Here is a 22963-nt window from a genome sequence, read left to right as displayed (position 1 = left end):
TTGATGGAGGAATCAGTTTGTCTGGATCTCCAGTCTTGTTTGGGTGGCCGAGCCTCTGGGTTTCACATTGAATTCTTGAGCAACAAGCATTTTCCAGTCTCTGTTGCCTGCGCACCTCCCCAACACCCCCCCCCCCCCCCCCCCCCCCCCCCCCCGACCCCACTAAATAAAAAAGTTGGATTTCATATTTATCAACTTAGTCGTGTCGTCATTACCCTCTTTCGTTGTCTATTTCCACCTCTGGATACAAAAGCTACACATCACTAGGTACGAGAAAAACATGCCTGGGACAACTGTTCTCTCCAAAAGTGGTAAGAGATTGGCAAAAGATGTCAACAAGAAAAACAAACATGTCAGATTTGCCAACAAGACTGTCCACAGCGCACCCAAGCTAAGACGTCCAGGATGATCACCATTCGTGCTTTCTCTGTGCCCATTGATTTGATCCCTAAGTCTTTCAAGGGATTTTTGTTCCATTCTGGTTCTCGGTCCCTTGCTCGTCAAGCCTTTAGCAGATTAAAGAATGGTTTAAGCTTTGATCTTCATGTTACGAGTTCACTGGATTTTGAATCTTCATCCCTAAACCTATAATTTTTCAGTCTGAATCCTCACCAGTAATTCAATGCATCGGCACTACTGGAGAAATTCCCGGAAGTTTTGGATTTTGAAAATTCGAATTCTCCCCCTAAGGAGTCGTTTCTGGGCTGCATCCATTGTCTGGCTCGAGGCCATGCTCGTTGTAGGTGCACAGAAAATATTCATTGCATGGCTTGTTTTAATTATGGTCTCGTTAAGAAGTGGTGCTTGACCTGGGTCCGACCCAACTTTAGTCTGCATGAGGAAACAAAAGATCATTAAATCTCACCATAGCAAAATGTCCCTCGATTCTCGCACAGAGATATCTGAGAAGTCGGACTCTACATATTCCAAAACCAAGGTACAGCTGCACCCTCCCTCAATCCTTCTTGCATCAGCCATCCCAACCTCCTAAAGAAAACCTCAATACCTCAGCCATGGCAAACTTCTCGGTCAACCCAAGCCCCTTCGATGTTGCTGACCTTGCTGTCGAGCATTGTTGGAACCATCCAGCGTGAGGCAGAGTTGCTCTAAGAGCTGAACTGACTCGCAAACGCCATCGTCACGCTCCAACCAATGTCGGTGGATGAAGATTAACTAGTCCAGGGGATAGCTGTCGAATTGGAATCTCCCATAGTAACTAAGGCCCCGTTCGCTGGTCTGAAACTTGGCTGAAACTGGCTGAAAAACACTGTTCCGGCTGAATTGTTGTGAGAGAAAAACACTGTTCCGGCTGAAAAAATAAGCCGAACAAGCCATTTTTAAGACAAGTGAACAGGGCCTAAAGCTCTAGAACTTTCCATTATCTTTCCAACGAGTATTTAAACGCATTTTTTCGTTGAGTACTATGGGAGATATCGCGTTCTGAATATTACTGCCAGTTTCTCTCAGAGTACATATTCAATTTCAACCATCAGTTTTGGGTGTCAATTTAGGAGTTCGTGGAGGCCGAATTGGTCCAGTGTGCTATGGAGGTTTTATATTACTTTGTATGATCTTCCTGTTGAGTATTTTAACTCTGTTTTTGGTTGTATGGATTGGAAGATATGATTTTTTTTCCTCAAAAACAGTGTCGCTGCTGCTAATAAACAAAGCATGTTTGTACCTTGGTAGGTTGTTTTAGAAACGGAATATGGAAGTGCGAAACAAAAAACATCAACACTTTTTTTCTTTTACATCAATGCAAAATCATAAAGTATGTGCAGGCTACTAATTATGATATCTTTGCCATTTACATTTTTTCATGCTATTTTGCTTTGATTGACAATCTGGTAATAGTGATTATTATGGCTTTTAATTTAGATCTTGTCAATGGGTAGTTTTACTGACCATATATTAATTATCCGCTATAAATTTAAAGTTAGGAACATAGGAATGAAAGGATACATGTCTTCCAAACTGCGCCCAATATCAAATTGGTATATTGATATACATCTGGGTGAAACCTGCATTACTTTCTCAGATGAGTGACCATTTTGAAAGATATACTGATTTTCCATCTCTATCAGATTATCCCACACAATTTTCCTTGACATGCACATGCTGGTAATCATATTTGTTTGGTTCTCAGCAGTTACATGCTCTGTCTATAAGATGTATTCTTTTTTGTCGTCAGTTAATTAGGTCTGAAATAACCTTCGAAATTTATTATTACTTGAGGATTCTGTCATGTCAAAAAGTAATACCATGATAATTCTAATTTAAATGTGCTATATTATTAACAAACAAAAAATTTCAAGATATGAAATTATGAAGGGTTCATTGTAGTCCTCATACTAGATCCAGTGCAAGTGATGTTATTCTGTAATGCAGTCAGAGTTTCCTTGAGATCATTTGACTGCCAAAGTAATTTTGTGGAGTCCATACAAATTTACAGAGTAATTTGCACCTAAGCATTTTAAATATAATTGGCAGTTTCATCTAACCACATGAGATATGCTTTCCGCTGGTTGTGTAGTTACTACTGCACTTAGCCTGGTGCGGCATGAATGATATGGTAACTTATTTTTTTGTCCATGTCATTTCGGGGTAATTTGCACCATGAGTATCTGGGGTGATTGCCTTCAACTTAAATAGGTTCAAGCTGATACTGAATAATCTTATTTCCTTTACTCTCCCCCCTTGAATGTGTGAGCTTCTTCCAAATGTGTGATCACCATAAACCTTGTTTATTGTTGCAGCATGAGAACCCCCAGTGATTACATGCCCAATCAGTTGCAGCATTTTTGGGCGAAACTCAGACTGATTGGGCATGTAATGCAATTGATTGGGCCCAATCAGCTTGATTTGACAAGATAATGTGTGATCTATTGTTGTTGATTTGGCATAAGAGGGATTTTGGCATAAGAGGGCATAAGAGGGATTTTGGCACGAGATACTGGATGATAACAGGGAGGGAAAGCTACCATCCTATTAAATGCTGGGCATAAGATCAAGCGCACTGAAGACAGTCAAAGGAAGCAAAAAAATATATAAAATTGATGGTACCTTTCCCTCCCTGTTATCATCCAGTATCTTGTCAAATTTAGAGTCGTAGCAGGTGCACAATCAGAACTTGTGAACTTGGAATAGTGACGTGTTGTTTGTAATATATTGTGGATTTCGGACAAATTTGGTCGTTCGTGATATATAAATGTGGTTTATGATATATTGTTGTTGATTTGTGGTTTGTGATATATATATGCTTTGTTGTTTACATGGAAAAGGAAAAACAAAAAAAAGAATTTTTAGAGGTGGCTTCCCCGAGTGCCTGAGCTGCGGCACTCGGCAAAGAGTATTTAAAAAAAAAATTCAAAAATCTTTCCCGAGTGTTGCACTCGGGGAAGAAAATAAAAAAAACGGTGTCGGCCGTCGGTCAACGGCGTCAAATCTTCCCCGAGTGCCAGCACGGCACTCGGCAAAACCTTCCCCGAGTGCACGATTTTCGACACTCGGGGAAGGTGCCTTTTCCGTGGGAGGATTAGCCGGAGGCTCTTCCCCAAATGACTTCCCCGAGTGCAACTAGCACTCGGGGAAGCCAGCAGTTCCTGTAGTGACTGAGGCTGACTCTGAACCTCGTCGTCGAGTTCTTGGAGGACACCCAAAGGGTCCATGTTCTCTCTGTTCATCTCTCTCGCTTGGATTGGGTCTGATTATAGGCTGCAATCATTTTTCAAAAGAGATCAACTCGTCCATAATAGTCCGCACAACTTTGGTCAAGGTCATGTAGTCGGAGTTGTAAATCATGATGAAGGGATCAATACTAGAGCTTGTGCCTACACCAGAGTTGTTTGGATTATGTTTCTAGCTTTTCCCCCCGACTTCCAGAAACATGATTACATCAAAGTTGCAATTGCTTCTTATGGTCGGGTTCTTGTTTGGTTTACAGATGCGCACAAGTCTCGTATTTTTGTTCATGCCCTTATTTTGAGCCCAGACAGAGTCCCTCGCAGTCTGGTTGTTTCTAGGGGAACATTGCTTTGTGGTTCGGGGCGCTCGTGGTCATCTCGGTCTACATCCTTAGGGCTAATTTGAAAGCACTGATCCCCACCGGATTCCCCGGGGCGGGAACCCACGGGGCGATCTGTCACGGGGTAATCTTCCGCTGCATTTGGACGGAGACGTGGAATACAGCCCCCTTCCCCGCGTTTTTCACGGGGGAGCAATCCACGACGCAAAGAGGCCGGGGAGCGCTTCCCTGGGGCCCGGTTCCTCCTTTCGCGAGTCGCTGTTGGCTGTCACAGTGTTGGCGATGGACTCGCCGAGGGCGGCGCAGGCGGTGACGCGGCCGCAAGAAGATGACAAAGCAGCTGACGGGGAAGCGGGACGACACCGCGTTGCACGCGGCGGCGCGCGCTGGCCAGCTCGGGTCCATGCGGAGATGATGTCCGGCATGGACGCCGAGGAGCTCGGGGCGCTGCTGTCCAGGCAGAACCAGGCTGTGGAGGTGGTGCGCGCTGCTGGAGGCGGAGCCCAGCATCGCGCTGCGCACGGACAAGAAGGGCCAGACCATGCTGCACATGGCCACCAAGGGCACCGGATACCCAAGGGCACCAGGCTAGACCTCGTCGACGCGCTCCTCGCCGCCGAGACGGCGCTGCTCAACCAGACGGACAACAAGGACAATACCGCACTGCACATGTCCGCGCACAAGGCGCGCCACGAGATCATCAAGCGGCTAGTCACGATGCCGGACCACGGTCCCGCGAGACCCCGCTGGACACAGCGGATAAGATGGGCAACGCAGACGCGGCGAAGCTGCTGGCGGAGCACGGCGTGCAGTTGGCGCGCACCATCACCCCAGGCGGCGGCGGCGGGCAACAAGTAGGCGCGCGAGCTGAAGCAGCAGGTGAGCGAGACATCAAGCACAAGGCGCACTCGCAGCAGACGCGCGTGCGCATGCAGGGCATCGCGAACAACGCCATCAACTCGACGACGGTGGTGGCCGTGCTAATCGCAACGGTGGTTGCCGCAGGCCGCAACGGCTTCAGCCTCGCTGTTGCAGTGTCGCTGGCCTCCGGCTCGGGGTTCGCTCCACGCCTGTCATGGCCGGTGTGCACATCCTGGTGAGCGGCCTCGCCATCATGCTGCTTGGAAGCCTGCTCCGGTGTCTTCCTGATCATCAGGAACAAGAAGAGGAGATAGCGGTCATACTTTATTTCTAGTTTTTCTCTCTCTCTTTTCATGATTTATTGAGACCATTTTTTCCCCGAGATTCCTGCTCTTTTCTCCAAACAGCGACAGGGAACTAAACCTCTGGCAGGGAAGATAACCCAGGGAAACGAATTGGCGTCAGAATCCTCTCGAGGGCTTCTCTTCCCTGGGCTAGACTCCCCATACTTCCAAAGTAGCCCTTAATGGAGAATTACTTAACACCTTTCCTGTTGGTGAGGAGTTCTAGTGGATGGAGAGCCTCACCCGAAGCATGGACCTATGGTTTTAGGTCTGAACCCTCAGTTCCTAGATTGGCAACAATAGCAGCAAGGTGCCACAAGTAATCTTGGTTTTTTGGGTGGTAACGTTTACTAAGAAATACCCTGGTGAATGAAAGGTGCCTCTGACGATAGACGAATATAAAGTACCGCATCTTTATTTAGTTAAATTTATTATTACCATGCTTCATTAGTTGATGAATCATTTTCTCGTAAAGTGGTCTCTGATATAGGAAAAGGGGAACAACTTATGTGGATACTACGGCCCTGTTTGGTTACTCCTCCTAAAAGTTTTAGGAGCTAAAATCTGGATAGAATTTGCCTAAAGAACCAAACACCTCCTCCTAAAAACTTCTAAAAACTTTAGGAAGGGCCAAAAACTTATAGGAGCTTCACCCCCTCCTAAAAGCTCCTAAAGTCCATCCTGAACCCCCACTACCCCTCCTTTATTGCCCTGCCCCTCTCTCTCTCTCTCTCTCTCTCTCCTAGAGGAGGGCTGCATAGTCTATTTGCTAGTGCATTTATTGTTTTTAGTCAGTTTTAGGAGATGGAACTAAACACTCTTTTAGGAGGTTTTAGCAGCCTCATAAAAAGCGCCTAAAACTTTTAGCTCCTAAAAATTTTAGGAGCTTGGAACCAAACAGGGCCTACGTTTGCGAGCACCTCATGCAATACATGTTGCCTCGAAGTACGTCAACAATATACATAATTTATTTATTACCATTGTGTTGATATATATACACACTAATCATATATATATTCATACTTTTTCTTTCATTCGAAGCGTGAATGGAGGAAGCAAAAGGTCATACGAATTGACCCGATCAAAGCAACTCAAGAGTCATTAACAGGATTTATTAATGACTAGGTCTTAGATTCAAATGAAGAGTACTATGATAGGAAGAAAATTAGTTCCAAACCGCGATGAAGATTAGGATTGAATGTAATCCCAAGGACAGTACAAGCTTTTGTTAGCTTATGTATATAGTTCCATGTACTAGCTTTTGAAATATTTGTATAGTTTCATACATTTTAATTTGTAAGTATGTATAATGCTCTAACAGAAACTTATACGTATGGACGTATATTAGTAGCATAGAACACATATACGAAAAGCTAATTGAAACCAAAAAGAATTGAATTGAAAAAAAACATAAAATAAAAAGGAAAGAAAAAGAAAGAAAAGGTGCCTTTAGTACCGGTTGGTAACACCAACCGAGACTAAACGTGCCAGCCCCGGAGCAAGGTCAGGAGCCTACCAACTGGGACTAAATGACCCCTTTCAGTCCCGGTTCCTTGACCCGGGACTAAAAGGGGGGCCTTTAGTCCTAGATTCACACTTCTGATTGGGAAACCGAGACTGAAGGGGTTTTCCAACTGGGCTGTAACCCATATATACACTAGTGAACCCTCACCCGAACTCTGGCACATCTCATCCCTTTGGATCACCTGGAAGATAACCACAACATTGTTGATGACATGGAGGTGGACATTGGCAACAACAGGCCAGCCTAGAACCTAGCCATCTTTGCAGGTGCTATTGTGAGTAACCAGCAAGTACTAGAAAATCCCCCATAACAGAATGAAGCTCTAGCAGACCCGTTAGATGTCCCTCAGCCCCTAAACTTCCCACAAGACCTTATTGATATTGAGCACTCTAGCTCGTCGATGAGATTTCATAGAGCTATGGGTCCTGACATCCCCCTGGAATTGGTTTTTGATTCAAACTGATCTGATGAGGACAACTCCTCTTCTAGTCACCTCTTGAAGATGAAGCTTTAAAGCAACTAACAAGAAGGAAGTTTTGTGTTGATCACTTGATATATTGTCACACCAAATTTTCCTAAGAAGACCAAGAGCTAACCATATATGTGCTCAAGATGTCCACACGACATATATAGCCAAAAAAACATGGAAAATATCATAAGCAGTGCTTTATTATATATTGTTAACATCATTACATCAAGACTCACATCTATAACAAAGGACAACAGGACTAAACTCCTCTTCGAGTCTCTATTCTCCGTAGTGACGGATGACTGGGGGAGCACTCTGGTACTCATGAAACTCCACAACAAACTCTTCACTTGAACCACCATCTGGTACCCATCTAGGATTCTTTTTTTGAATTTATAGCAAGTGTGAGCACACCATACTCAGCAAGTATAACATGAGTTTATGCAAAGGCTCAAAAGGCTAGACTCGGTTGTACTACGAGTAAGCATTTTTTAGTTGGTCATGTTTTATTTACTAAACCTAAGTTGCTAGGTTATGCTTAGCACCACAAGTGAATAGTATATTTAACATCAAGATTAATCATCATCCAAATCATCCATGGTAACCAACGAATAAAAAAGGATCTAGGCCACTCATGATCGAGAGCACTACTATAAAAGTTTTAAATAACTTCACAGAGTTTGTATAACTTTACCCCTGAGTCATGATTCTCATATGACAGGGGTCATGAATCCCATATCGCATTTTCCAATAATGTGTGCTAGGGTTTCACGATGAAGCCATTCTAAAGTCCCCCTAACAAGTTAGTAGCCGAGAGGTTTCAGCAGCTAGGCGAATCGAGCCCCTCTGCTAGAGTGGCACACATGGTCATGGCATAGCACACACTTTGGGAGACAAGAAGCCATTCTGCAACCTACCCCCCTCTAGCGCCTTTCGATAACCACTAACAAGCTAAAGAAGTTCAGATTACTTAGCTAAAGCTAGAGCCATGTAGCTCTCACGATTGTACTATAAGTCCTGGGTGACCGCTTTAAGATTTAATCCTTATAGAGGTAAGACTAGAGCAATCCAAAAAGGCCCAATGTTCTAGCCCCCTTTTACCATGTTACTAGAAAGCATCATTTTAACCATTGATTGCATAATTCATTAATCAAAAATAACATTATAATATTTGGTGATTGCAGACTAAGCCATACTACCCATATGCATAAAACCCCAAGGTGTTGATATTTCTTATGCTCGGTGGGATTATTCCACAAGCGCACAGAATGTAAGATGTGTCCAGCCCGGTCAAATTTACAATGCTCGGACTTTCTTGCGTGTGCTGTAAAATTTGAATAGCTATGTGGCTCCTTCGTTAGGCATTACATCGATGCGAGACTTGATCGGATGAATTCCTTTATGCGTGTTTACCATACTACAGATCAGAAAGAGAACCAGAAAGAAACCTGCAGGCAAAACCAACCAATAGGGTCATTTTGCTGTTGAATTTTACTGCGAACAAGAAAGTTTGGCCGCTATATATTTAATCTCGTAGGAGTCCTTCAGCACCGACTATGATTCCAACGAGGAGGAGGACGATCCGGAGTACTAGCAAGTCAGCAAATCGCAAGAGCGCTAGCCAGGAGGAGGATGCTTTAATTTTTTTTCTCTTCTCTAGAAACTCAAAGCACCTTAGAATCCATGACTACTTTTTTGAATGTGGGAAATCCATGAGGATATCATTTGAATAACCCATTTAGTTTTTTTTGAGGGTTTTTCATCCCTAGGCGTGCCTTCCCCTTGCTTCCTAATTATACGTCTTAGTTCAAATAGTCGTAGATGCAGTCACACACACACACAAAAATAGCTAGTTGCAGTGCAATAAGCTACGGTGAGCAAGTTTATTTTTTTCCTTTGTTTGGTAATTTTTAGGTGTGTTGGATTTATATGGCTGTACTCAGGTGTATAACAGTCACTGCAAGCACATCTGCAATTTGTATCACCTGAGATATCTAAAGCTATCTTTGACATCCATCACTGAGATACCAAATGAGATTGGGAACCTACAGCTTCTGCAGTTCCTGGACTTGAATATGACCAACATAAAAGGGCTTCCACCAGCATTTGTCCAGCTAAGAAAACTAGAGTTCTTATCTCTACCAGAATGCCTTGGGAACAGGGGCGGATCCAGCGGTGGGGCGGGGGGCTCAAGCCCCCCCTACCAAAACCGAATCAGTGCAAATTACTGTAGAGCCCCTATGAATTTTTAGGCAAAGTTCTATAGTGTAGGGGGGTTGAGACTTAAGATCGAGCAGCACAGTCCCCCCTAAAATATTTCCTGGATCCGCCGCTGCTTGGGAACTTAATTTCTCTACAGAAGTTATCACCATGTATAACAATCAGTTCCCCAACAATGCTGTGTGAATTGAGCAGGCTGACCGAGCTGAGGCGTTTGATGGTCCGCTTCGACGACTGGGACGACGAGAGCTATGAGGAACCTTTTGTTCACTTTCTATCCAACCTGGTGAACCTTGAATCCCTGCAGGTATTTGATTGCCACAACGGCCTTGGTTCCAACATTGGCATGTTGTTAACACCAGGGCCTCAACAGCTTCGGTCCATTAACGTAGGGCCTGGCACTGTAGGCTGTGTGCCATTATGGATGCCATCGCTCCTTGCCCTGTCCGCCCAGACATCACACTGCTGACACTACAAGAGGAGGACCTCCAGGTCCTTGGCAGAATACCATCTCTTCGCAACCTCTATATATGGGTGAAGGAGCACAGAAAAGACAGGCACAAGAGGTTGGCATCGGCAGTGACGACTGTCCATTCCGTTGCCTGACGAAGTTCAGAATCGGGCCTGGCGCCATGGAGGTGGAGTTTGCAGCAGGAGCCATGCCAAAGCTCCGAACCGTTCGTTTGGACCTCCATGTGCGGCATACCTTGGATCAGTTTGGCGACTTCGAGTGCGGCCTGGAGAGCCTCTCCTCGCTCGACCATGCCATTGTTCATATGAACTGTTACTGTGCGGAGCTTGAGGAGGTGGAGACGGCAGAGGCTTCGATACGGAAAGCTCTGGAGTTGAATCCCAATAGACCCACGCTTGAGTTGGACAAGGTAATGTGATTCAGCATATATATAACTTATATGTTTGGTTGCTCGAAATTTCGTCTCGTTTATAATGCTTCTTACTTATTATCTGCATAACTTGTCAACTGAAGCATGGTGGCTCATGGAGATCTGGCTGATGCGGTATCTTTGATGCGTATTTAAGCTGATATTGTATATACTGTCATGGATAAAATCCTCGCAACTCAAATGTGCCGTCACGCTTGAGCCTCGTTCATATTACTGGTATGGTTTGAATCTCTGTTTTTTTTTTTTGGAAAACAAGCTGAATTTTAATCATTTGCAGTACTTGCGCTCATTCCAGTATTGTTTAGCTGAAACCATAACTTGTGTTTCCTAGTTCAGATTCAGAATACAGGGAGAGGACAAGACGAAGGAGCATCTTCTGGATTCGAGGTGCTGTGCTGGGCCCAATTTTGTGAAAACCACCAAAGGTTAGCTCCTGGGCCCACATACAGAGATAACAGGAGACAGGGCCGGAGCAGGTGGCCAGAATCACGCCACCTCGGAGCCCAGGACTTAATCTAATCCAAAACCCCTCCGGTCTGCCTCCCTGCCCAGCTCCATTTGCTGCTAGCTTTGGTTAGTTTCCTCTGCTTCTCCTCCGTTCATTCTCCCGGCACTTGCACTTCCGGTCCCAACAACCCCATCTGCTGGCTGCTCTAACAAGCTGCTGAGCTGCTCCAATGGCCACCTTGTCCGCCATCTCCACCAAGGCCGGTTACTGCAAGGCACCAACGCTGAGCTGGAAGGTAATAAATACTGAAATACTAGTAGCATCTCTTTTTGTTTCTTCCTATCTTTTTGTGTGCTTGTTTTTACATATTTACGCTACATCACTGCCCAAGCTGTGTTTTGGTTGGTCGGTGGACATTATAACCAGTTCGTCTGGTTCGTGGCAAAATTTTCTACTACAAACTTTGAGTTTGTAGTACGTGTGCCAGTATATGAAATCATATTCATTCATACTCCAAGGCAATGTGTTGTGTGGACGACACTGAAGCTATCACTGTGGCAGGTGTAGGTTCTAGTACGTTTTCTGTAGGTTTTGCATGCGCCAGTAGAAGCGTAATCAGCGAGGCCAATGTCGATGGTTACATGAAACAGGGGACTAGCTGTGTACGTAACGGAAAAGCAGCACCGGCCAGCAACAAAAGCGTAGATAGCTAATCCGTGTAGATCCCGCGTTGTGTCGGCCACTCAACAGAATATGAACGTTGCCGTTGCCGGTAGCAGTTATCCCCTTCTCCAGATCCTTGTCCTGAAGAGGTACGGCGGTCAGCAGGGGTGCAAATAATAGTATTTGGGCCTGGTTTAGATTGAGGTTAGGAATCAGTATTTGGCACTGTAGCACTTTCGTTTGTATTTGACAATTATTGTCCAATCATGGCCTAACTAGGCTCAAAAGATTCGTCTCGTAATTTACAATCAAACTGTGTAATTAGTTATTTTTTTTATTTACATTTAATACTCCATACATGTGTCCAAAGATTTGATGTGATAGAGAGAGAGTGAAAAAACTTGCAATCTAAACAAGGCCTTGGTACTACATCCTCATTCCCTTTTCGAGGTGCATCGTACTTTTTGGGTTCAACATACTCGTATTTTGGATGAAACCGTGCTGTCCAACGCCGTACTATCTGTTTGCACATTTTTCCCGGTTTCAGACCTAGCAGTAGTTGCATTAAGGGGCGGACACAGCGATGGGGCGGGCCCCACCCCTTCCGGAGCAGTGGAATCTCTGTGGAGCCCACATGAATTTTTAGGACAAAGTTCTATAGTGTAGGGGGGCTGAGATTTAAGATCGAACAACAGTGTTATTCAGCCCCACCTGAAATATTTTCTGGATCCGCTGCTGATTGCATTGCATATTATATTAGCATATATGTATGTATGTATCCCTTGATATATATATATATATATATATATATATATATATATATATATATATATATATATATATATATATATATATATATATATATATATATATATTACCCTGTAGCTGGCTACAAAATAATTTATTCTGTAGCCACTTTAAGTTACGATAATTACTATGTTAATTTATGAAATTATAGTAACTCGTTGCTAAGTGGTTTACTATAACGTTACGGTAAATATCCCCATGTGTTATAGTAACCCAACTATCGTAAATATGTATTAACATTATCGTAAATTAGTATATAAAATTATCGTATGTATATATATATATGTATACGACAGTACACTACCATTTTTGTTATTACATTCCAAGTGATGTATGTGCTCCCTCCCACCCTGAATGAATGGCTGAATGCCTGAACCTGCCTGTTCTCTGCCTCTTTTAACTGAAACCTGCAGGGAAGCAGAGTTTCAGGCCGGAATGTGGTCTCCATGGCGACCACCCGAAGAGGCGGCCTCGTCTCCCTAAGATCCCCACGGTTTCGCGTCTATGCGGGTAACGTTTTATTTGATCGATTTCCTGTACGTGCACTTCTTGACCCTGCTGATTACATACCCCTTTTTATCGATCTGAACTGTATTGTATGCTGCGCATATATATGGAATATGCAGGCGAAGGCGGAGACGGTGAGCAAGGTGATGGACATCGTGAAGAAGCAGCTGGCGCTGGCGGCTGACGTGGGGCTGACGGCGGAGTCCAAGTTCGCGGACCTGGGCGCCGACTCGCTGGACACGGTGGAGATCGTCATGGTGCTGGAGGAGGAGTTCAAGATCACCGTCGAGGAGGACAACGCCCAGAACATCACCACCATCCAGGAGGCCGCCGACCTCATCGACAAGCTCGTCGACCAGAACCCAGCAGCGCCGGCGGCATGAGAGACAAAGGCGACGTCGAAACCTACCCGGCCAATCCATCATTGCTGTGCTGTTATACTACTATATATGAGCATTATTGATCCATCTCTAGCTAGAGATAATCAGCCTGTTCGTTGGTTGGTTTCTGGGCTGATCAGCTCGGCTTGTGCTGGTTTGTTGTGAGAGGAAAATACTGTTGGTTGACTGATAAACCCTGATTGAAACCAACAGACGAACAGGCTGAATATGTATGCATGGACGGATGGAAGCAGCGCCGGCGGCATGAGAGACAGAGGCGACGTCGAAACCTACCTGGCCAATCCATCATTGCTGTGCTGTTATACTACTATATATGAGCATTATTGATCCATCTCTAGCTAGAGATAATCAGTCAATTCGCTGGTTGGTTTCTGGGCTGATAAGTCCGGCTGGTGCTGGTTTGTTGTAAGAGAAAAACACTGTCGGTTGACTGATAAGCCTTGGCTAAAATCAACAAGCGAACAGGCTAAATATGTATGCATGGACGGATGGAAGAGCTAGCTGATACCTACCACCATCGTTGCCAGGATTTTCATCGATCTATTTTGCTTCTTCTTTCCCAGCATTAGCTAGCGTCGTTGTTGTTCGACGACAGACATTAGCTCTCCTTTCAATTTCCGCAACTTTTTAGCTGTGTGTGATGAGTGTGGGTTTGTTTTTTTGTTAGGAGAAGATGATTGATGAACATGTTATGCGCTAGTGCACATGATTTTTGTTCGCAACTTTTGTACCCAACGAACCGGAATTGGTCGACATGCACGTACGTGTTCAGGTACTGCCATACTTCTGCCAGTAGTGACCTGTAGTACTACGATCAACAACCTTTTGCCCAGCATTGTGACTTGGGGGGGGGGGGGGGGGGGGGGGGGGGGGGGGCGGGGGGCGGTAAGCTAGCGGCCGAGTTCCTCTCAGACAAACCAGATGAAAACGTACTGGTAGTGAATGAAGTCAATAAACGAGATTATATGATTCAATTGTCCCTTTACATTAGATCTAATAAGCAGAACCCTTTTTAATCTCTCGTCTCTTTATTATTTTGACCGAATCAGCAGGGGAAACCTCTACTTTTTTTTTTTTTGCTTTTTTAATTAAATGAAGGAATAGGGTGCACTACTAGAGAACAGACTTTAGAACGATGTTCCAATTTAGCATTAGCCTCGACATTTTTTGCCCCTAGGACTAAAGGTCCCTGCCCAACGGTCGTCCGCGGGGCAGGGATCTTTAGTCCCGGTTGGTAATAACAACCGGGACTAAAGCTTTTAGTCCCGGTTTGAGTGACGCCCCAGGAATAAAGATTAATCTTTAGTCCCGGTTTGGACCCCTAACCGGGACTAATTATCCCGGTCTATAATTGAGCTCATTTCTTCCTCCCCGAGCCCGAGCCATTCCATTCAAACTCAATGCCTCTGTTCTTCAGCTTGCTGTTGTTCTTGCTCTCTCCCCCTCCATTGGTGTTGCTCTTCGATTTTGGAGGTAACAAACTTAATCCTCTTATGTTTTGTCAGTAGCTTATCTCATTTTGCGATGTAGATGCATGTGTAACTTTATATGTTGGACTTTATTATGATTTTATATGTCATTTTTAGCTCAAAATCACATGATGATTTGCATATATGTTTGGATAAACAAAAGTTAAATTAGTTCATCAAAATCACGCCTTGCTCGTCCTCGCTGGAGCACGCGCCATCCTCGTCCCCGGTGGCTTACGTGATCTTAGAATTAATTTTTCCATGAAATGAAAAACTTAGAAAATTGTTAGAAAATTGTAGAAAATCCGTACTAGTTGAACTTGCGGACCGTGTTCATCTCGGCGAGCATGTTCTCTGCCGAACGGTAACGGACGTCAAGAAGGAGCTTTGATTCTACGAGGGAGAGCGGCAACAGTCGTGGAAGACCGTGTTCTCTTTCTCGTAGAATCGGAGCTCTTCCTTGGCCAAGTACGGTGCCGTCCGGTGGAGAAATGCTCGCGAGATGATCACGTAAGCAAGGTCAACTAGTACGGATGGTTATTTATTGAAACATGTTTTTAAGCTATAATTTGATAGATATTTGATAACTTCAGACCTACAAATGTCATCTACAAATGTTACTATCCTCGGCAACCTAAACGCCCACAAGCTCGCCGATATCGAGCAGGTCACTTAGAATTATTTTTTCCATGAAATGAAATACTTAGAAATCATGCCTTTTATTTTTTAGAATTAAATTTTCCATGAAATGAAAAACTTAGAAAATGGTTAGAAAATTGTAGAAAATCCGTACTAGTTGAACTTGCGGACCGTGTTCAGGTCGGCGAGCATGTTCTCTGCCGAGCGGTAACGGACGTCAAGGAGGAGCTTTGATTCTACGAGGGAGAGCGGCAACGGTCGTGGAAGACCGTGTTCCCTTTCTCGTAGAATCGGAGATCTTCCTTGGCCAAGTACGGTGCCGTCCAGTGGAGAAATGCTCGCCGAGTTGATCACGTAAGCAAGGTCAACTAGTACGGATGGTTATTTATTGAAACATGTTTTTAAGCTATAATTTGATGGATATTTGATAACTTCAGACCTACAAATGTCATCTACAAATGTTACTATCCTCGGCAACCTAAACGTCCGCGAGCTCGCCGATATCGAGCAGGTCACTGGGAATTATTTTTTCCATGAAATGAACTACTTAGAAATCATGCCTTTTTTTAGAATTAAATTTTCCATAAAATGAAAAACTTAGTAAATAGTTAGAAAAATATAGAAAATCCGTACTAGTTGAACTTGCGGACCGTGTTCAGCTCGGCCAACATGTTCTCTGCCGAGCGGTAACGGACGTCAAGGAGAAACTTTGATTCTACGAGGGAGAGCGGCAACGATCGTGAAAGACCGTGTTCCCTTTTTCGTAGAATCGGAGCTCCTCCTTGGCCAAGTACAGTGCCGTCCGGTAGAGAAATGCTGGCCGAGATGATCACGTAAGCAAGGTCAACTAGTACGGATGGTTATTTATTGAAACATATGAAATCCATACTAGTTTTGTTTAAATATATCATTTTAGAAAATATGAAATTTACACTAGTTTGCAAAAATAAGTATAGAAAGTAGATGACAACTGGTACCGGATCCTCGGCCTCTCGTTCGGTTGCGAAACGACTGAGGCCAGAACTCCCTCTCATTATCTGCGGCAAGTGTAAGCAGAAGATTGTGATGGAGTACCGAGTCAAGAGACAGGGACCCAACAAGGGTCGTGTTTTCTACAAGTGCCCAGATCGCGATGTGAGTTTCTTACGTATTTTATAATTATGGCTAATTGACCTGCTTTTCTTGAATATTTTTGACTAAATATTTTTTGGCTTTAATTTCAGTGGGAGGGCAATGGATGCGATGGTTGGTACTGGGAGGAAGATTATGCTACATACGTGCAGAATTTGGGTGCGCTTGAGGGTAGCGGCTGCTGCTGATGATGAGGCAGTAAGCCAGCAGAAGAAGCTTATTGATATTCAACAGAAGAATGATTTATCTGTTTTAGTTGCGTACGATCACGAAATAATTATGTTACGGAAGTGCATTGTAGTTTTAGTTTGTTTAATGATAGTTGGGATTGCTTACGTTGTAGCCAGGCTTAGTTAATTAATCAACCATGTGTGTGTCATTTATGTTGTGTAATAAAATACTTAATTATGTTTAAGGTTTTCATAATTTGTCGTGTAATACAGATTATGTCACGCCATTGGATGTACAATGCCGATCGCTGCTCCCAAGACTTTATTGAGGGCTTGCACTATTTCTTAGGTGTGGCCGAGGCAAATAAGCGGGATGGTTTCATGTGCTGTCCATGTGCCCCATATAAGAATTTAAAGGAATATTCAAGCTTAATGAGTCTTCATTCACATTTGCTTAAGTCAGGTTTTATGTCAAACTATATATGTTGGACTAAGCATGGAGAAAGCAGGGTCATGATGGTAGAAGGTGAAGGAGAAGATTTAGACATTGATGACATTATTGCTCAGTATGGTGCCTTTGATGATACTACAATAGGGGGAGATGAAGAAGAGGTAGCGGTAGAAGATGATCTCGGTGATGCTCTTGGCGATGCCATTCGTGATGCACAACAAGAATGGGAAAGTAAAAAGAGAAAGTTAAGTTCGAGCGCATGCTTGAGGATCATAGGAAGTTGCTATACCCGACGGCCAAAGAGGGGCAAAAAAAGCTGGGTACAACACTGGAATTGTTACAGTTGAAGGCAAAGAATGGTGTATCCGACAAGGCATTTGGGAATTTATTGAACCTTATAAAGAAGATGCTTCCGAAGCCAAATGAATTGCCCACCACTACGTACGAAGCAAAAAAGGTTGTCTACCCTTTGGGATTAAAAATCCAGAAGATACATGCATGTCCTAATGACTGCATCCTCTACCATGGCAATGAATACGAGAATTTGGATGAATGCCCAGTATGTAAAGCATCGTGGTATAAGATCAGGCGTGATGATCCTAGTGACGTCGAGGGTGAACAATGTCCTAGAAAGAAAATCCATGCCAAGGTTATGTGGTATGCTCCTATAATACTACGCTTAAAACGTTTGTTCAGAAATAAAGACCATGCAAAGTTGTTGCGGTGGTATAAAGAAGACCGTAAGGTAGACAATATATTGAGACACCCAGCTGATGGGTCCCAGTGGAGAGCGATAGACAGTGAATTTCCAGAGTTTGCAAATGAGGCTAGAAACTTAAGGTTCGCCTTAAGTATAGATGGTATGAATCCTTTTAGAGAGCAGAGCACTAGTCATAGCACTTGGCTAGTTACTCTATGTATCTACAACCTTCCTCCATGGTTATGCATGAAGCGGAAGTTCATTATGATGCCGATCCTCATCCAACGTCCGAGGCAACCTGGCAACGATATTGATGTCTATCTGAAGCCATTAGTTAAAGAACTTCTAGTTTTATGGAATAAACCAGGTGTACGTGTCTGGGATGAGTACAAACAAGAACACTTTGACCTACGAGCAATGTTGTTCGTAACCATCAATGATTGGCCTGCTTTAAGTAATCTTTCAGGTCAGACAAACAAAGGATATAATGCATGCACACATTGTTTTGATGACCTTGACAGTATATATTTGAAAAGATGTCAAAAGGTCATGTACCTTAGCCATCATCGATTCCTTCCTTTGAATCACCAAGTAAGAAAGAAAGGGAAGCATTTTAAAGGTAAGCCAGACCACCAGAAGAAGCCTCATAACCGAACCGGGGAAGATGTACTCGCAATGGTCAAGGATGTGAAAGTAGTATTTGGAAAGGGACAAGGCAGTGAATCTGTTCCCAAAGATGCTAAGGGACACGCACCCATGTGGAAGAAGAAGTCCATCTTTTGGGAGCTACCCTATTGGCAAGTCCTAGAGGTCCGCAACGCAATCGACGTGATGCACCTGATAAAGAATCTTTGTGTGAACCTGTTAGGATTCATGGGTGTGTATAGGAAGCCAAAGGATTCACTTGAAGCACGCCAGGACTTGTAGGGCATGAAAGAACGAGACAACCTTCATCTAGAGAAGACAGATGATGGACGTCATTACTTAAGTCCTGCTAGCTACATGCTTAGCAAAGAAGAGAGGGACAGCATGTTCGAATGTCTAAGCAGCATCAAGGTCCCATCGGGATTCTCCTCCAACATAAAGGGTATAATAAATGTGCCAGATAAGAAATTCCTAAACTTAAAGTCCCACGACTGCCACGTGCTTATGATGCAATTGCTTCCAGTTGCTTTAAGAGGAATTCTACCTCCACATGTACGTCTAGCCACCGTGAAGCTATGTGCATTCCTCAATGCAATTTCTCATAAGGCAATCAATCCAGTGGAACTAGCTACTCTATAGAATGATGTGGTTCAATGTCTTGTTAGCTTTGAGTTGGTGTTCCCTCCATCCTTCTTTAATATCATGACACACCTCCTAGTTCATTTGGTGAAGGAGATTAGTATTCTTGGACCTGTGTTCTTACATAACATGTTCCCCTTCGAGAGGTTTATGGGAGTCTTGAAGAAATATGTGAAAGTCCATTCTAAGCCTGAAGGAAGCATCGCCCAGGGCTATGGAACAGAGGAGGTCATTGAGTTCTGTGTTGACTTTATTCCTGACCTTGCCCCGATTGGCGTTCCCGGATCATGACACGAGAGGAGACTCAGTGGTAAAGGAACTTTAGGGAAGAAAACATATATCGGCATGGAAGACGATTATTTCAATAAAGCACACTACACAGTTCTTCAGAACTCGTCATTGGTGCATCCGTATATCGAGATACATAAGGAGTTCTTACGATCCAAGTTTCCAGGGAAGACTGAAGCTTGGATTAGGCGTTAGCACATGGAAAGTTTCAGTGGTTGGTTGCGAAAAGAATGTCAAGGCGATGACAATATTGATGAGCAACTGTATTTGTTGGCTAGACAGCCATCGTGGCATATCCTCACATACCAAGGGTACGAGATAAATAGGAATACATTTTACACAGTTGCCTAAGATAAAAGGAGCACAAATCAAAATAGTGGTGTTCGCATAGATGGCATAGATCCAAATGGGAATATACAAACATATTATGGCCGCATAGAAGAGATATGGGAACTAGACTACGCACCTAATTTTAAAGTCCCTTTGTTCCGGTGCCAATGGGTGAAGCTGACCGGAGGAGGGGTAACAGTCGACAAAGAGTATGGAATGACAACAGTGGACCTCAACAATATTGGGTACAAAGAGGAACCATTCGTCCTTGCTGCCGATGTGAGTCAGGTGTTCTATGTGAAAGACATGTCTACAAAATCAAAGAAAGGAAAAAACGAAGACATCAACTCAATGATCAATGAGCCAAAGCGCCACATAATTCTTTCTGGGAAAATAAATATAGTGGGAATTGAAGACAAGTCAGACATGTCAGAAGATTACGAAAGAAATGTCTGAATTCCACCCTTCATAGTGAAGAAAGATCCAAGCATCATGTTAAATGATGAAGACACTCCATGGTTACGACAAGATCATAACCAAGGGACATACGTCAAGAAAAAATTTACTATTGTGCCTGCATGATACAACGATGCATGTTTAATATATTATGTTTTAGGGACGGATATTATGTAATATGTTATGCAAGTTTGACCAAGTCAAATTTGGTCAAATGAAAAAACAACACTTTGACTCTAGTATTATGAACTCTAAATGACTTCAAATTGAAAAGTTTTGAATACCAAGTTTGTTAAACTCAAAAAGATCTACAATTGTTGTTTTGGTCAACTTTCCATTTGAGAAAGTTTAGATGGTTCAAATTTGTGATTTTTAAATTTCGACGCCTACAAACTAGTTTTCGGAACCCTAGATTGTCTCAAATTGAAAAGTTTTGAATTCCAAGTTTGTTCATCTCATCAATATCTACAATCCTTATATAGGCCATTTTTTCATTTGAGAAAGCTTGAACAAAATGTAGTTCAAATTTCACAAGTGTGTGACATAGTTTTAGAAAGTCTATATGAGATTCAAGAAGTTGTGACTAGTGTTTGTTAAAAATTTCTCAAATGGGAAAATGATCTATGTAACAATTGTAGATCTTGCTGAGATGATCAAACTTGGTATTCAGAGTTTTTTCATCTAAGGTCATTTAGTGTCTTATTTGAGCAAGTTTGACCAAGTCAAATTTGGTCAAATGAAAAAACAACACTTTGACTCTAGTATTATGAACTCTAAATGACTTCAAATTGAAAAGTTTTGAATACCAAGTTTGTTAAACTCAAAAAGATCTACAATTGTTGTTTTGGTCAACTTTCCATTTGAGAAAGTTTGGATGGTTCAAATTTGTGATTTTTAAATTTCGACGCCTACAAACTAGTTTTCGGAACCCTAGATTGTTTCAAATTGAAAAGTTTTGAATTCCAAGTTTGTTCATCTCATCAATATCTACAATCCTTATATAGGCCATTTTTCATTTGAAAAAGTTGTAGAACAAAAAAATACTATATTTTCTTTATTTTTATAGGTTCAACAAAAAATTTCTGTCAATTTTGGTAAAAAACCGAGAAAAAATTGAAACATTGACATTACAATAATGTGATAATAAATTTCCTATCGAATAATATTAGTTTTATTAATTTTAAGTTACAAATATATTTTTGCATTAACAAAATACTTAGTATTAGTAACATTTATATTCTATATTCATAAAAGAAATTAAAAACTTTAGGTTACAAAATTTTCCTATTTACAATAAATAATGAGTTAATCAATAGTATTTTTTAAAATAAATATTGCAAAGTATTGAAGATGCCATGAAATTAATTGATTAACCTAGTATTAAACAAAATCAAAATCCCAGGCCTTTCCAATTACGCTGGCGGGTTGCCAAAATTTTTACGCCTTCAGTCCCGGCCCAGGCCAAGAACCGGGACTAAAGGGTGGGCGGCAATTTCGGTGCCCGCCAAAAATACTTTTAGTCCCGGCTGGTAACACCAACCGGGACTAAAAAAGCCTTTAGTCCCGACTTGTAGGGCGATCCGGGACTAAAGGGTTGGACCTTTAGTCCCGGTTGGTCTTACCAGCTGGGACTAAATGTCCTTTAGTTTCGGCTGGTGTTACCAGCCGGGACTAAAGGGTCCCAGCCTATATATATCGAACGGTTGCATCTTCTACTTTTCGATCTACACGTCGATCATCGCCGCTGCCACCGCCATCTTCGATCTCGCCTCCGTCGCCTAGCCCCGCCCGGCCGTACGTCGAGCTCGTCTCTACCGCGCCGTCATCGTCTTCTACCCCCGCCCGGCCGCACCATTCGCCCGGCCCGCATCGCGCGTCATCTCTCCGCCGCATCCCGTCTCCGCCGCCCCATCCGAGTCCTCCGTCGCCGACCACTTCCCGCCCGGCCTCGTCGTCGAGCCCCGCTGTCTCCGCCGTACGTCGTCCTCGCACGAGGTGCTCAGCTTGGCCCCATGGTCGGCCAGCACGCCCTGCCCGGCCCGTGCCATCCGCTTGCCCCAAGCCTGCTAGCTAGCTATAGCTGCATGCTCTCGGCCATATATATGTTAGATTAAAATGTTAGATTTAATTAGTAGTTTAATTTTAGCTGCCCTCGCCAATATTAAAATGTTAGATAGTTTTTGATATATATGTTAGATTAAAATGTATTAAAATTTAATTAGTAGTTTATTGTTAGTTTTTTAGTTAGTTTTTTAGATAGTTTTTGATATATGTTATATTTAAATGTATTAAAATTTAATTAGTACTTTATTTAGATAGTTTTTTTAGATAGTTTTTTATTATAGTTTTTGATATATGTTAGATTAAAATGTATTATCTATTACTAGTTTATCTAATTTCATGTTATATTTATTTAATTGGATTTAGTAATTATATATTCTATCTCTATATATATATCTAGAGAGAGATTCTATATGTATACATATGTACTTAATTATTTCTATATGTATATACATGTACTTATTTTTATGTGTTGAGAGAGAGAGAAAATTGTATCTAGAGAGACATTCTATGTGTTATCACATGCATATCTAGAGATATAGACATATGCACTTATTTCTATGTGTTGAGAGAGAGAGAAAATATATTGTATCATTCTGTGTGTATATATATACATGTACTTATTTCCATGTTTTTGGATCGAAAGTGTTTTTGATTCGATTCCAAAGCCTATACCTTATTATTGTTTATCCTTATGAAATATTATGTGTTATAATATTTAATTGGATTTAGTAATTCTATATGTGTTATCACATGTACTTATGTTATGTACCATATTAATTCTATCTATGTGTTATCTTGAAGATACAAATG

The 22963-nt window shown here is 42.6% G+C and overlaps 1 protein-coding gene and 1 pseudogene across 1 annotated transcript; both read left to right on the top strand.

The window, feature by feature from the left end:
- The first annotated feature begins 874 nt into the window (after positions 1 to 874).
- Positions 875 to 10519, top strand: LOC136488601 (disease resistance protein PIK6-NP-like; annotated as a pseudogene).
- A 315-nt stretch (positions 10520 to 10834) lies between these two features.
- LOC136490188 (acyl carrier protein 4, chloroplastic-like) lies at positions 10835 to 13671 on the top strand. Its single transcript, XM_066486665.1, has 3 exons — positions 10835 to 11088; positions 12677 to 12773; positions 12891 to 13671. Exons 1-3 carry the CDS (start codon positions 11023 to 11025, stop codon positions 13151 to 13153), a joined length of 426 nt encoding a protein of 141 aa, XP_066342762.1. The 5' UTR covers positions 10835 to 11022; the 3' UTR covers positions 13154 to 13671.
- Positions 13672 to 22963: the final 9292 nt, after the last annotated feature.

Source organism: Miscanthus floridulus, chromosome 10 (assembly GCF_019320115.1).
Source record: "Miscanthus floridulus cultivar M001 chromosome 10, ASM1932011v1, whole genome shotgun sequence".
NCBI lineage: Eukaryota > Viridiplantae > Streptophyta > Magnoliopsida > Poales > Poaceae > Miscanthus > Miscanthus floridulus.
Note: the sequence above shows the minus strand (reverse complement) of the source record. Positions and strands in the feature narration are given on the sequence as shown.